This window comes from Acanthopagrus latus, chromosome 7 (assembly GCF_904848185.1).
Source record: "Acanthopagrus latus isolate v.2019 chromosome 7, fAcaLat1.1, whole genome shotgun sequence".
Taxonomy (NCBI): Eukaryota; Metazoa; Chordata; class Actinopteri; order Spariformes; family Sparidae; genus Acanthopagrus; species Acanthopagrus latus.
The window spans coordinates 16,434,279-16,450,822 of record NC_051045.1 but is presented as its reverse complement, the minus strand read 5'-3'; the positions used below and the strand labels follow the sequence as shown (position 1 = coordinate 16,450,822).

At 42.2% G+C, this 16,544-nt stretch overlaps 1 protein-coding gene across 2 annotated transcripts in view; it reads right to left on the bottom strand.

Moving 5' to 3' along the window:
- The window catches only part of cpne5a (copine Va), a 77,968-nt gene that overhangs the window by 48,813 nt on the left and 12,611 nt on the right, over nucleotides 1-16,544 (bottom strand). Inside the window, exons 2-7 of one of the 2 annotated variants that reach the window (XM_037104470.1) lie at nucleotides 15,017-15,057; nucleotides 14,188-14,234; nucleotides 8,481-8,584; nucleotides 7,151-7,190; nucleotides 6,152-6,166; nucleotides 5,914-5,990 (exon numbers count right to left, since the gene is read on the bottom strand). In XM_037104470.1, coding sequence (XP_036960365.1) covers nucleotides 5,914-5,990; nucleotides 6,152-6,166; nucleotides 7,151-7,190; nucleotides 8,481-8,584; nucleotides 14,188-14,234; nucleotides 15,017-15,057 — 324 coding nt within the window. The remainder of the gene's footprint in view (nucleotides 1-5,913; nucleotides 5,991-6,151; nucleotides 6,167-7,150; nucleotides 7,191-8,480; nucleotides 8,585-14,187; nucleotides 14,235-15,016; nucleotides 15,058-16,544) is intronic. The other variant, XM_037104471.1, reaches the window with a different exon arrangement.

The window sequence follows — 16,544 nt, the reverse complement described above, 5'->3', positions numbered from 1 at the left end:
AATCCTCCATTGTCCTCGCCTGCTGTTGCACCAGAGGTCTTCATTATCAGCGTGGAGACTAAAATGTATTACCTTATTATCAACAGAGCTTTAAACCCTTTAACAACCACACTTTTATATTGAATAAAATGTTCCTTTTCATGGCAGAAAAAAGGGGAGATTTTCATTTTATGCTTGACACCAAAAGTCCTCGTAGAGTCATTAGCTATGCAATTCAACTGGATGTGGGAAGGCCAGGTGAAAAAACAGCACAGTGCTGCTGAGGAGGGAGGCTTGTGCCCGCTTATGCAACCAAAATGGTACCTAATAAATTCCCATTTCAGTGGACAAAAATGGTTCTTGTACAATCAGCACACTAGGATTTCTCACACCTAAGCAGGAATACACATTATTAGAGAGGGACCTCTTGTTAGTGCTCAGCCTTGGAGCCCAAATTGGCATTTAGCGAGGCAGCAGAATGCTCTAATTGTGTGTGATGTCCTGAGGCAGAGGATGCTGATTACTGTAAGCTGTCTTAAACACTTCACCTCCCAGTTAAGTAACACGGACAAACACAGGGCACAAGTTCCCCCTCTGCATGTGCACTATTGCAGCTTAAATTAAGGATTCTCAGTTTCACCGAAAAATGAACTCTCACTCCCACTCATCATTTAAACCTGGGGCACCATGTTTTTTGTTTTGTCATGTCAGAGCAGCTGCTGCTGTGTAGCCCAGAGTCAGTCAGCCAAGTACTTTCACCAACTTTACCAACTTTAAAGAAAGTCTGAGTCTCACAAGTTGAGATGAGACAAGTGATGCACTCTCTGAGTAAACTTCTGTTCAGTCATATGGCTCCGCTACCACACGCAGTAGGTTGACATCTTGTACGCACGACATCTTGCAGATTTACTTGACCTTTTTAAATATGTTCAGTCAAGAGAGTTTGCATTTGTATCTTGTTTAGCTTTTTCAAAATCATAAATGCAAGAGCAAAAGTTTTAACAATGGACAAAGTGTGTTTCCAACGCAAGCTGCATATATGAGCATGTACTTGTAACCAAGAATTACTTCCAAGGCTAAAGGGTTAGCATTTCAAAAACGCACTACATCGGTTTGTGGGGTTGCAGCACAAGTATGTTGGTGCTTTCTGGAATTCGGGAAAATTCACAGTTGGTACTTTAGCCATTGTCCCCTGAGATTAAGGGTGGGCGATCTGACCAAAAAACCTCTAAAATCTAAATAATCTAAAATTTAAATTGTGATCTTTCTTCCTCAGATTTGAAGTGTCCTGTTACTGTACGCTATAGCCTGACCTGAAATAGTTTATCAATATCTGCATTTGCAACATTTGACACAACATTGCATTAAAGACATTTCTTTTACAGCCCATACCCCACATCCACCATGCTGCTAGCTATCACTCACGCTGCATTGTTCAGAAGAACCACTTGAAGTCATTCAGTTGGTTACACTACTGTATTGGTTTGCTCGCATTGTGTGGAAACGCTTACCCAAGGTGGCCCAACATGGGCATAAAGTACAGCTCAATTCTTAATATGCTTTAATGCCATTGCCACCTAAAACTAATTAAATCCAGCAAAACACCAGAAACCGTTGTTCATAGAATAAATAGTTACATCTACGCCTCTCACGCAGCCTCGTATCAAACATTAGAGGTTTCACAGATGTAGTATTTATTGAATTGTTGGATTTTATCACATTTTATTGCACACGTGTGTCTGTATTTAATACGTAGTATAAACTCAATCATAGGGAGCAGTACAATGCTGAAATGATATCTAATCCTCAGTGGAAACACAAGGAGAGACAGTTTAATAAACTAATTCAAGTTAATACCAAACTGATTTGATTTGGTACAATCTTATGTTACAGAACTGAAAACTTTTCTTAAGGCATCTTGATTTGTTCTGCTAGAGAGACGAATCAGTAGACGGAAGCAGAACCAAGTTCATTTTAAAAACATCATTATCATTCATCACTCCCTATCATTCGACATCTGCACTGAAGGGAGCAGTTATCATTTAACATTAAATGTACACCAGTGTGTCAGTCAAAACTTCATCTGGAACAGTCAGTGCTGATTGCTCTGGCTTCCTGTTCCCTGAGGCCTTATCAGGTAGCTGAATGTGACAGACCCTGTTTGGAGCTTCGGTGTGAGGCAGACTTTCTGTTTATTTTTCTCTCAAGACTTTCAGCTGTTTTATTGATGTTTCTCAATAGCGATTATCTAAAAACAGGTGTAATTATAATCTTCAGAGAGCCTGTTGGATGTAAACATGGCCTGTGACACATCGGCCACCACACACATTGAGCCATAAACTCCCACACCAGAGAAAAGAAATGATAAACATCTTATCAAATCAAGCTTCTTGCGATTTCATCAAATATTGGCTCTGCTTTATCTTATCTATATATCTTAATCGAATTGTGTCTTTATCCGAACAAGTAAGAAATGAAGAGAAAATCAGTTTTCACTTCACTCTCATCTCCTCTATATTTATTGTTTCTTTTCTGAGTGAAACCCTTGGGCTTGCTTCAATCTAATTTCTGCTTGGCCTTCGACTTTGAAGTTTTGCATTCAAAGCACCACTGTGGCCTAGTGCTCTGTTGAGCTATGAACAGCTCAACAGTTTATGGTGAAGGCTTAAAGAAAACACAGTAACATACTGTCACACCGATGACAACACCGATGGCACGAAATCAATAACTTCCACTGCACCTCTACATACAGGCTACCCTTTAGCAGGACATGTGTTTTATGTTAGCTTTAACTCAGAGTGAGGCTAGAAGTGCAGTAGAAGGTGTTTACTTTAGTTTTTTTACTGTAGTAAATATTTTCCTAAACTCCATTTTTCACTTCACATGGAGATGACTGAGTGTAAATATTACACCTTTTGATGATGGCTAAGGGGGACACAGTTCAGTTGAAAATTTGATGAGTGCTCCGGCTCTGAATCAATTTAACATACATGCTTTTTATATATACTATTCTATATTTGTACAAACCCCATTCCTCCCTTGGTTCCCATGGGTACAACCACAACACCCACCACAGTCATTGTAGTATTTTTACGGTTCATTTCCTGCCTGGAAGTGGGTTAATGTGTTTAACATGCTAATGTTGCGCTGCATTCATATGCTTCAGTGTGTGGTATGATTTACCATACCAACATAAAAAGGTTACCGCCATTTATATAATGAACTCCATTATCATGTTACCTATACATACATGATTCCTTCCCGCAGGCTATAGAGATAATTACAGCCACTAGAGCTGTATGTTTTTCAGGAAAGATGCCGTTCTGCATCAGTCAGTCATTTAGCTTTACATTTCCTCTGCAACCAATTACTTTGATACATGCCTCTCATTAAAAGCAGATTATAAGTATAGAGGGATTTGTGCAACTGTCACTTAGGTGCTCCATAGCTCACATTCCTCAGCTGGCATATGTTTCTGTCTTAATAAAGGCATGTTGGAAAAGTCATGCATCTCATCTGACTTGTTATTTTCCCCAAGATAAATAAGTTTGTGGACATTTTTTTCAGAGGCAAATCACAGAACATTACGCTTGTCCCCTTGTGCGCATCTCTTCAGAAATGATTGAGGTGAGCTATCGAGCCAAGCGTGAGTAGCAGGTTATTTTTCTGTGTCTGTGTGTATGTATTCATCACTACATGAGGACAAGAAACCCCACAACATGATGAATAATCAGTCCAAAAATTCAGTCCTCATTAAGCAAAATATTTATTTTGTTAAAATGAACGTTGAGTAAGGGAAAAGTTTTGGATTAACCAGCGATGGTTACTGTTGAGGAAAGACTAGGGAGTGAATGTAATCCAACCTGTCTTCCTAAAACTAGATTTATATGCAGATCATTTATATTGGCATCTTACTTACATATGGAAGGTAATGTAATGCTGCAAGGACTATGTGTTTATTGATCAATAAACTGCACCGTGACATCATGCTACCAACAACAGTCACTCCCATGAAGAAAACTGTATTGCTTTGCTAGTGTCTTTGATATCTACCCAAGAGCAACATCCCGGACTAAGTGTTATTTTTGGTTATAGTCAAGCTGTCATTTCTGTAGCCTACGCCCCAACAGGTAATGTTACTTTTAACCGTACAGTACATGGTAAAAACTCTGATGTAGGTCGACTCACCGCCTGTCTGGTGACCAAACGTTTGGTCCCAAAACGATTAAAAAGTAAAGAATTCGTGCTTAAGACTTGGCTTTGAGGTGAAGCTTCATTTTTGGGTTAGGGTTTGTGAGGTGAGTGGCATTTATGTTTTCTTTATGACCAGTAAAATGTCCTCACAGTCACAGCAGCGTACATCTTTGAATGTCTACTGGATGGAGGAGGGAGTGAAAAGGAGGCGGAACAGGGAGATGGTGGAGGTTTGGGGGAGCAAAAAGAAAGGGAAAACATGATGAAGAGAAAGGGGGTCAAGCCAGGAAAAAAAATAATAATCTGGTGGACGGAAGGAGGGGGAATAACTGACGGATGAAGGGGTGCTGATGTGCTTCTTAAGCAGGTCATTGGACGCAGTGTGCCTTGGGAAGGCTCGTTTAGGCATGGCTAACAGATTTCCTCAGTCCCCGCGGGAGACGTTTCCTCAAAGCTCCGGACCAGGGAGGCACTGTCACTGTCAGGGGCATGACAAGGAAATGGAGCACATAGCCATTAAACATCTTCTGATCTATCGTCCATCACATGAGGAGGGAAAACTCTATTATCCATGGACACTGTTTAGCTATTTAAAAAGGACAGGGCTGAATAAAAATGTCCCTTCAAGTGAATGACACTGGGAACAAAGGCTCAACGGAAGCCTTTACTTTCCCTGTGTTTCTGAATTGCTACTCCCCAACATAGGCGCTGTTTGGAGAGTTAATAGTAACACATAAGGGCTCAGTTCTTTGGCTGCACACTAAACTGTGGCCTGTAACGGCAACCGTATCATCATCATCGCCCTCTGCTGCAGCTAAATTGGGTGTTGCATCAGTGCGGAGTCTCTGCGGAGATCAAGGTGCCCCGCTGAAGCTGCAGAATCAATACCTTTGTCCATCATGTCTGAGGGGCTCCTGAGCCTCCTGCCTGTCTCTGATGTGGAGAGTGGAGCGTAGTTTACAGCATACTGGTGAACACTGTCTCTTGATCCTGCTCATCCTCTTATTCAGCGCTGAAGGGCACCGAGCTCTGTAATCCACCGCCACCAGTCCCTGGCAGGGTTCGTGGTCGACACCAAAGCTCTGTTGTTCACACAAACCCCCCACTGCCGGGGCCAGCATAACCTCATACTTCACATAGAGGCGCACACACACACCGCACTTCACAGCATCACACACAAACACAAGCTCTGTAGTCAGTCGGACCGTCCTTCTCTCTCACTGAAAAAGACACACATAACCACACACACACAAACACACACATATCCGTGGGTGCCAGTGGCTTCAGGGCTTCATATTTCCCAATTTGCGCTGAAGCAGAGCTGATAGCGCCATGTGTCTGACGCCGACTTCAATCCACTCTCCGTGCTAGATCGCCTCCCTAATGACAGTAATTGTATTGAGGAAGCCCCCGGTCGTGTTCAATTACCCATTCCCATCCAAGCACACGGGTCTAATCTTGCGGCGTAATGTACGATACAGATGGCTCTGGAAGGCAGACATATTCATCACCCCCTCATCTTTGCTGGAATGTGTGAAATCCAGCAGGAGACACATGTCACGTCTGTGCAGGCGGTAAGGGGGAACTAAGTTTTCATTATCTGATTATATCTGGGAACTCGTGTTTGCAAAGTTGAATTTGTTCTATTTGTCTCCTTGAGAGAATAGGAGAAGGAAAAACCTCTCCCCACCTCTGAGAGGATCTTTCTCCTGTACAAAGAACAGTAAAATGAACACTCACCCGAGAGGTTTCTCCAGGCGACTCGCAGGTGAGCCCACAATCTCTCCCAGCGTGCAGTAGACCTGTCCCAGGAAGTCCTGCCATGGGGAGAGTGGGATGGAGAGAGAGATAGGTTTGGGGCAAAAGATGGGGGCGTTCAGGTGGACCACGGGGGGTAACAAGGAAAGTCGGTGAGGAGTTAAGCATCGGTATAAGCATTGTACGGTTATGAATAAGGACGTCTGAGGCAGACACGTACGTTAAAGTCGGTTGGCTTCCAGGGTGGAGAAGAAGGAGGAGGAGGAGGAGGAAGAGAGAGAGAGAGACCGGGCAGCAGCAGTGACACAACAGAGCATATCATGGAACAGAAGGCACACAACTCAAATACCAGACTGTCATCAACAAAGTGCAAGAAAGAAGAGAAGATGTGCGAAAGAGCAGATAGGCAGAATGGCAACAGCAGAGGGTGAGGAGACACAGAAGAAAAAAAGGGAAAGTGAAAGAGCGCAGGAGAAGGAGCGGAGGCACACAGCATGTCACACATGGAGCGGTTGGTTTGTAGCAGAGTGCCAAAACACAACAACAAAAGCGTGACAGTGACAAAAGCGTAACTAACGATGAACACTTTGGTAGTATGCAAACCAGCTGCTGCAAATATATTCTTTATGGGTCCGCATTGTATGAGTGGGAGTTTATCTTATCAAAGCTTTCAGCAAAAAACATACATCCGCCTCAATGAGTGGCATACCTGAATGTATGTTTTACAATGAAAAGCTGTCCCTTTCAGACAAAACCGCCATTTAAATAAATATGAACGTGATGTTTTGAAGAACTGTACGCTGTCTTGGAAATGCAAATTTTAATTGCAAACAGCACCACAGAGCACACGGGGAAATGTGTTGAAAAGCTTTGATAATGATGTGCAATTCCTCATTTCTCATCTTAAATAACAAGGTAATGAGGGTGTGCCAGATGCAAATGACACTTTGGTTATTATTGAGGCTCTGCAGGAATAAAATACATCATTTCACGAAAAGTGAAGCAGGTGGAGAGTAAGGAAAACATAAACAGCATTTTGCACGATTAAGCAACAATTCACTCTTTGTATCAAAATATATTTGAGCATTTAGGTGCCATAAACTTTGGTTTGCATAAAACCTACATGGTGGAAACATGCAGTCAAACTCATTGTAGGGTCAAATGCATAGTCGAACTCCTGATCCAGAGTAAAAAAAAAAAAAAAAGGTTTTTCACTTACATGCTTTGCCAGATCTGGACTTTTAGAATCAATATCATATCTGAAATCACAAAGAGGCCACAAATCACAGAGGAAAAACATCTTTATACCTTACATGTTAATACAGAATCTCATAAAAGCATCCTGGCTGCAACATTTTTTCTGCCTTTCAATCACACACCTGGGTCAATGAGGCAGCAGAAGGGAACGGTCAGTGGAAAAAAAAGAGCGTAAGCGATAATGTGACAGTTAATTAAGGAAGTCTTCCTATAGTTTATGAATGTAATTTCCACACGATGCCTGAGGGATCGTTCTAAAACAATCCACCAATGCAGAGAAAGTTTTTGAGCATCTGCCAGTCAAACTTAATGTAAAAGTAATTAAACCGGCGGTATGCCCGGGCTCCCACCTCTGTGATAAAGAGAGATGTAAATGAGTCACACTAATTGTGAGGGGATGCACTCCCTCCTTTCCTGTTCCACAGTCGTATCATGATAACACAGCAAATTAATTCATGAAGTGTCTAAAAATCCTCAGAGACCAGCAGCTCCGCCCCTGATAGTTCACCGGGGACGTCATGCTTGAAGGTGGCAGGAAAAGGACAGGTTTTTGGAAGAATATCTGTTGTCCACAAGGAAGTGGAGAGCCAGGATCTCTCAAATGACATTGCACCCTCCTAACCCTTTCAGTAGTCTGGCCTTTTTAAGAGGAGGAAGTGAATGTGGGGAGGATGGAGGCCTTTGAGAGTTTTCTGGGACTTGGTTTCAGACATTTGATTTGCTTAGCAGCATGGAGATTAAGGATAAAACTTTACATGAAATATTTATCAGCCTTATACCAATCTCCCCTCAACGAATGACTACAGAGACACGGCACAGATGAATAATTCCTCAGGAGAGAGAGGAGCTCCCCGACAGAACAATAGACATATCCTGAAAAATATCATATTTTAAAAATACATTTGTGATACGTGGAAGGAAGAAGCTCATTCACCTATGAATTATAAAATGGAAGACATGTACATTTTAAGACATACATTAGCGATACTGACGAGAGGGACGACTCTTGCCTCAACTCTTCATATCACTGTGCTATGTGCTTATATCAGCTAAATAATATTAACACAAATAATAATTAAAAAAAACTAGAATATTAAATTAGAATAACATATGTTGAAATTATATTTCCTTTGAATAAGAGGAGTGACTGAATGAGCCAGTTTGGGGAAGTAAATGAGGAAGAAAGTGTTGAGCTTGCAGCAAAAACAAGAGGCAAAATTGGAGTACTGGGTGAGAGGAGGGCGGCACCTCGAGCATGTCCACAGAGGACCGGCTCAAACAGAATAACTCACACGTCGAAGCGCAGGTTCTGCTTCTCCTCAAAGAAGTAGTCCAGGATGTACTTTCTGACAAAGTCTGGGTTTAGCGTGTTGTCAATCACCTCTGTTCTCCCAAACTAGATCAGAACCGGGAGAGAGAGGAGACAAAAAGACAGACAGAGAAAGATGTGAGCACAGACCTGCGATGCAACACATGAACTGCTTCTAAAGCTCTACTACGTTACCCCAACCCCTCTGTCATCCCCCAGCAACCATGTGAACTCTTCAGAAAGATCAGTTTTGATTAACAGAAGTCAGCGTCGTCTTTTCTTTGCTTCTTCTTATTGTGCTGGGATGAGCAAGCCTGAGGAAAGCGCGTTATTGAGTCCAATTACGCTCGTTTTAATTAATACCACATTAATGCCACCGTTGTTCTCAGAGCCACTTCAAAACAAAGGGCTGAGGATGGGGGGGATGACAGGAGAGGAGCAGTGACTTTCACATATTTGTCTTCACACGGGGGAACTGTCACAGATGAGGAGAAGACGGCAAAACTATTTCCTGTTCCCTGGCGTTAAGAAGAAAATGGAAAACCCGCCAGCACAGAAAAAAGGATTTGCCAGTGTTACAGAGCAAGACCTTCGGATGAGTTGATGTGCTGATAAACAAATCAACAGACACAGAAAGTGCTGCACCCGCTGCGCACACACACACACACATTAATTATATCCAAAATGAATAATTCAGAAGTCAGAGAACTGATGTTGAGCCGCATAAATAAAAGATCCCCAGTAGAAAGTGTTACCATAAACTGACACAGTGAATTAATAACAGCGGTGTTGGGGCTTAATGAGGAGATGAAACAGCAGGATTACAGGCTCACACCTTTGTGATTACATTCAGAGGGGCTAAAACGCAAAGTGGGACTTAACGGGGGAGCTACACAGAGAGCCCATTCACACCTGGCATTGACATCCATCCTGAGTGATCCAAACAGAAGTGGATAGCTCTGAGCACAGGTGTGAATGCAACTGAGATGCACTGAGGTCCAATAACTTGGACCACATTTGGAGGCGGTCTGGTATGCATCAGACCACGTATTGTATGTAGAGTGTACAAGAATGTGTCACGGGCAACATTCAAGGAACACCCACTCAAGTGACGTAACTGGTGTCTGATTTACATTTGGTTCACTGTAATGTGTGTTTGGGCTCTTTTACCTTCCACTGATCAAAGCAGATCTGTTTCAACTGATCTCACCACTGAACTCAGAAACCGTAATATCTCCAGACTCCCTTGAAAAAATGTGAGAGTTGTTGAGTAAAGAGAAACTTAATCAACTTTGCAAAAATGACAAATCTGCACATTTTTATTTTTCATGCCTTTTTCTAAGTTCACCACTTAATGCAAAAAGTGTGACTCACATCTAGATATAAAATGAGATCTGGATACATGTCAGAAGGTAGACTGGTTCGTTCTTAAAACCTTTGACTTCCTTGGTATATAATGACCTTAAAATGAGCATCATCTTCCAAATTGTTGACTAAGGAAAAACTTAATGAAACGCTTTCTGTGACAAATTCTGAATTATTTGGGCCTTTGTTTAAAGTCAGCAATTGTTATATATGAAAATATTTCTTTCTTTGTGTAAAAAAGATGTTGGGCCCATGTGTCCAAGTGATGTAGGTGTATATTTGCATATCGAGTGGGGAAGTGAGATCTGATCACATGTGGTCTCTTGAGACGCATGTTAATGCCAGGCGTGAATAGCCAGTGAGAAACGTTACAGACAGATGCTGCAGCTGCTAATGCAAACACAGTCGAGCTGAATAGTGTGTATCACATGACAGTCTGAGAGTGGCTCTGCTGAAGTGGAACCTGCCATCACACATAAAAGTGAGCCTAAGCCCATGAAAATGTAACTGCTGTGTGGCACCACCTCTCCTCTCGCTCTTCCTCTTCATACCCTGTCAGAAAATATGGAGAGTTCCCTTCCAGCATATGCAAAAGGAGGTGAAAGCTCAGGAGCCTGTTCCACTGACAGGAGCTGAATGTGGCAGCAGGGGGCTGATATCATATTCAATTTGGTCTCAGGCAAAACTTAACAAAGGACAAATCAGCACCAGAGCAAAGAACAGCCACCCGAGGAACTAACAGATCGCCCAATACGCACATTATTCCTACCTTGGCAAGTACACAGTCTTGTGTAAAGCCAGAGATGCAAATCAATAGAATTATCTATCCCCCACCCCCACTGCCAAAACGAACCCAGATGTATCTAGGTTTTTGCGTCGTGCACTCTCTCTTCAATAAGCCTTACTAGGATTAATTATGAGCTGCAATGTCAGACAATTCATCTCAGTGAAAAGATTAATGTCTAGGAAGTGGAAAAAACCAGGCTTTGCTTGAATTTGGGGAGGTTATATTGTGTCAGGTGCTCAATTAGGCGAAAGCCGTAGAAAGAGGAGAACCTGTCACGCACTAGAAGTAATTATAGACGAGGGAGTTGACGATGAAGACTTTAAAGCCATGTGGTAACAGAGTGTTGGGCTGCAGCTACAATATTTACATATTCAACTGCAGATGCTGACAGAAATTAGTCAAGGGGGGCACAGGTGTCAAGTGAAGCTGTTGAAGGCGTCCAATGTATCCATAAGTATTTGTTTGAATACTCCTCTCTTGACGGCGAAGGATCCAAAGTGGGGAGTTTGTCCCACAGAAGAATAAGTGGATTACAGACGGTTGGTGGCATGGTTAAAGGTGCTCCAGCCAACCATATCTAGTCTCCGGAGAACAAAAACACATTACATGACCGAGGGGAAACGAGGCGCTTAGCTTTATCAATACGGGACAGCTTGAGTCTGCTGCTCACAAAGCCAGCTGTCGTCTCCACTGAAAGCAGAGTCCCATATCTCTGTCAGGGAGAGACACTCAGGCTGCACCCACATTTTGTAAGCTGGAGGTCGGGCGGTGTAAGCAGAGGTGACAGGTGTAGGAGGCTCTTCCAGCCTGAATACCGAAGTTAACGTTTGTCTACATTTGCATATAAATCAGTAAATGTACTGTCTGACTCGACTGAATATTACTGTGTTGCTACCAGCACCAAGTTTGGCTTTCTCTGTGGCTGAAGGCCAGGTGACGTGTCTCGTAAGACGTGCACCAAAAAGACAAGCAGTCACCAAGCTTTGCTCTGAGTGATTACCACTGTGAAAAGATTTTCAAGCATAGCAGTGAATTCATTTATCAACCACTTGCATTTTTTTCACTTTATACTCAGCTCACAGAGTTAAAGGTTAAGTTTGGCATTTCTCAAGCGTGACTGCACAGCTTCAATGTAAGCCTCACTAAAGTGCTTGTTTTTGCCTCTGACAGGCTCAGATCATTAAGGTCTCTGACAGCACCTTAGAAAGGATCCCTTCAAAGACATAAAACATTTTTCTTTTTCTCTTTTAAATTCAGTTTGATCCGTTGTATGTGTTAATGTGTTTAACCAAGTCTCACTCACGGGAAAAAAGTCTCCATCTGAGTCTTGTGAGAGTTGAGGTGTTGCAGGAAGAGATCGGTGGAAACATGAATGATAGAGTATAAGAGTGCAGCGTCGGGAAGAGTAGGAAGTGTAGCTTAGTGTTATCTTAAAGATTAAAAAAAAAGAAACTACGGTTCAGATTTGTGCATTTCCAAACTGTGCCAGAAAAAAAAAAAAAACACGTCCCAGTAGACTACTACCTTCGATTGAACAAAAACAAGCCACAGAGGAGAATGAATCAAGCTAAAGGTTGAAACATTTTCTTTTTTTTTTTTTATTTTATCTGTAAAAACATTGTAAAGACACAGGATAACAAGCTGAGGCTGTCAGTGCCCAAAAACCAGACAAACAAACGTACACTGACAGTGTCCTGAAGGATTACGCTGCAGACTGTTTTTCGCCTGTCTGCTTCAGCGCTCTCACTCAATTCTGGACCAAGATCAAAAATTGTTGTCCCACATTAGTCACCTACACACTTGAGGGGAAAAAAGGGTTAGGGTGAGGGTTTTGATCCAGAGTTCCCTTTTAAGCATCAAATCAGTTAAACAATTGATGAAACATCCAACCAGTCCATCATTCAGTCAATCATTCATGTTAATTGTCCCCACGGGGAAATGCATCACACAGTCAGGTTGATAGAAGTGACAGTGATCACCATGGAGACAAACAGATGACCTCAGATACATTCAAATACAAGGAACACCCAAAAGAGTTTAGACATGTTGGTAGTGGACCACGATTCTCAAGATGAGCTACAAAGATTAAAAGCACCGGTTGTTTGAGATTTAAACATTGAGAACAAGGACATCTTTGGAATGCGAGGACATCTCACCCTGTCCTCGTGTCTTCAAAGGGCTATCTGAGGTTAAAGCAACAGTTTGACAAATACGCTAATTCGCTTTTCTGTCGAGAGTTAGACAAGGAGGTCGATAACACGCTGGAGTCTTGGCGTCACTGAGCAGTTGGCAGACGACCTGCAGACACTCCGATAAGTTACTCTGCTGGCCAAGAAATAGTCACATGAAACCTGTTGACTTTTTGTCGTTACAATTCAGTTCATGTGTTTAGTGAGCTTTAGAGGTGATGCTGAGCAGAGTCTGGCTAGCTGTTTCACCCCTGCCTTTAGTCTTTATGCTCAGCTAAGCACATCATCTCCTGGCTGTAGCTTCATATTTCAGGTACATACATGAGAGTGGTATTGTTATTCTTATCTCACTCTTGGCAAGTAGTTCCCAGAATGCCCAAATCATCCCTTTAAGACTTGGCTTTAGGGTTAGGGTTGGAATAAAATCTGAGGTAAAGGTTCTGGTGATATTAGGCAGTACTTTGTGTCAGTGATGGTCCTCACAAATACAGAAGTTCAAACATTAGTGTGTTTGCCATGAAAATGTGAGATTTAGTCTCCGATCGATGTTGAAACTCATATCATCATCCTGTGTTGTTATGCTTAAACCTGTCTCCAACCCTCCTGCCTTTCAAAGAGCCCACAGCTACCAAAAAAACACTATTAAAACTGAAACGCTTAAATCTTTGTGGCGAGTGTGTCCAACTCTTACATCTGTTGTGTCACAGCATCGTGCAGCAGTTTGACACCGGGGTCTCTGTGGAGTCGATAAACGCAGCTATCCTATTCAATCAAAAATGATTTGAGTGTGAAAGGTATCTGTCTTCCTGTTAGGCTGCATGTACAGTATTGATTGCATTGGATGTCTGACTTTGGCGTCTGAAAAAGCTTTTCATGTTCGCGGCTGGGCTTCCCTGGACAAAAAGAATATCAGAGTGTTGGAACATCCTGAAATATCAAACAGTCTCCTTTCAGGTGCACTTAAAGTCTCCATTTCTCTCCGTGTCCATCCACTGAATTTACAGTAGGGGATAAGAATCCCAAAAGGAATCTTTCTTCAAGCTCTGCTTACTTTATCTGTCTCTCTGGTCTAATTAAGCAACAGCTATGGGGGACTCTGACGCAGAGGCAAATCTTTATCGATACGAGTCGCTGTCACCTTAATCAGCCAATCAGTCACGGTTAACACAGTGCTGAAGAACGCACGGACATTCGCAGGATCAATCAATTGCAAATGATTGGCACTCACAGCATTTAGAGAGAGAGAGAGAGAGAGAAGAGGGGAGGGTTGTAAACAGAGAGCGGGCTGTCATGTGGAGGGGAGGCAGGCTGATTGACTTGTGTTGACAGGGACAGCTGTGGTCTCTTACCTCTCTCCACTGTTTGGACTCCACGCCCTGTGTGTACAACACAACCACTGAGGAGAGAGAAGGGAAAACATCGTCACTTAACAGTCTCAATCAGGCATCCTGCTTCTTCAAATGGTTGTTTGTTTTGCTCCTTCTTTGCTGACATTCATCATTAATTATCGTGCCACGCCTTGACAGCATGATGAAGTGCCAAGCTTGATGATGCCACGCTGCATCACACTCAGCGCATGATGTCCACATGCAAAGAACAAAAGCTGGGATGCAATACTGGAGGCTCCTTGAGCTATATTTGCAACCGTGCAATCAAATTCCAATTTCCTGAACGCTGGGATTCTCCTGATTCCTATTTGATTTTGCTACTTTAAATAAAGCTTGAGGCAGGCGAACACGACGTGACCTGTCATACATTGCAAAGGTTCATCTTCAGGCAAATACAAAACAGGACGAGTGTGATATTTCCCCGGAAGCTTATTTACACAAAGGGCTTGAACCTCCTCCCTATTATGTTAAATGTCTCCGCTATCCTCTATCCTTTGGGGAGTATCAGCGAAAATGCCTTCATGGCGGTTCCCCATGTGTCTCACCAAAAGATACACATTTGTATTCAAAGGCTGGCGTTTATAACCTGCATGCATTAAGGTACTTTCTGTAGCTCTCAGTGAAGAAAGGTTGTCACATTACTGTGCAAATGATATGCAGTTATTGAAGGAACACTTTGAAAAAGAAGAGTAAACTGAATCAAAATCAAGCGCAGCAAAAGTAAAAAGTAAAGCTTTGCGAAAATGGAGGCATCATAAAAAAAAATGTTTTAAAAAAGCTGAGAACTTACATGGATCCGATTTGGAGAAAGTGTCTCGGTCCAACAGATTCCTGTAAGAGAAGGAAACGTAAGTCACACTGGAGTCCACCATGTGTTTGTATTAGTCCAATTAACTTCACTGAGGTTTTCAGACTGCTGTAAAACAGTCGGGAAGTTCCAGCTTATCTTGCACAGTAAATTATTCTTCTCTTGCACACTTTAATCAAAAAAACTCCCATACGCAAAGAGCGACAAGATAATTGCACTATAATTCACACCCGCACTTAATTTCACATGAACCATTCTGTCCTCAAGTTTACCATTTCCAAGTGAATATGCAGAGTAAGCACATTAAAGCTCAGTGAAAGGACACGGAGCACGCAGAGGCTGAGACACCAGTGGAAACATGGGCACACTTAAGAAAACAGCACAAGGCATTCAGAGAGCGCATACCTTCGCCAACGCTGCATGATCCTACACATTTATTCTAATAAGAGAAAATGCTGATTTTTTTTTTACATGTAAAAGACACTCACCATTTGTGCTTTTTTTTAAATTCAAGAAAGTAAAGTGGTTAAGGACAAAACACTTAAAGCAAAAACATTTTTAAAATCTTAAAATAAATATTTCCTGAAAGATTTTCAAAAATTATATCTGCGTTTTATTTCTTCACTTGATCTTATAACCTTCTTGTCCACCAAATGTTATTAATACAGAAATAACTCTAGTGTTTTATAGTTTGAGACAGTGTGTCCATAAATTACAAAGTCTTGAACCGGCACATTATATTTGTGCCATTTGTGTGTTGGCAATGAGAGTGCTCCGTCCAAAAAAGGACTCCATAAACGGACAATTAATTTGAAAAGATCTATATAAACTTAATTTCTCATTTTAACTTCAACATCAGACTTAACATTTGGCATTTGTGCTGACAAAACAGTTCAACAAAATAAATATAGATTGGCAGAATAATCAATAATGAAACCTTCTGCTGGTAGCAACCCCAACCCTCATGTATATGTGATATGGGTCCAAAAATGGCAAACTCTCGGTGGCGTACCACCATGTGAGCAGCTTTTATCATAATGATGGTGGGTGTCCAGTTCTCTTCACATGTCCAGGATAATGCAGAGGAAACTGGTGACATTTAACACATAATCAGCTCTGTTGCAGCGCAGTTCTGCAGGGTGAAGGTGAGGGGCCTCGCTGTCTTTGCCGCAGTGACTCTGGCCTCAGGGTGCAAAGCAACAAGCCACAACACAGAGTACCTGGGCACATTTATTTCTCCATTCACAGCAACGTGGAACTATCAATGCATTGAGCAGGTCCATCGGTTTGCTTGCAGTTAAATTCAAAGCTCTTGTACAGTACAGCGGAGTCACTACTCATTCCCTTCAGCGTTAACAGTAAACCCACCAAACCCTAAAATAAAGCGCAGCCTTTGCTCGCTGTGGGGGAGCTATCCAGTTCCCTGGTGCTGATCATCATCCAACACATTGTAAAGCAGCCACATACTCTGATTGGCTCATTGACAAAATAAGTGCCGCAATCAGCAATA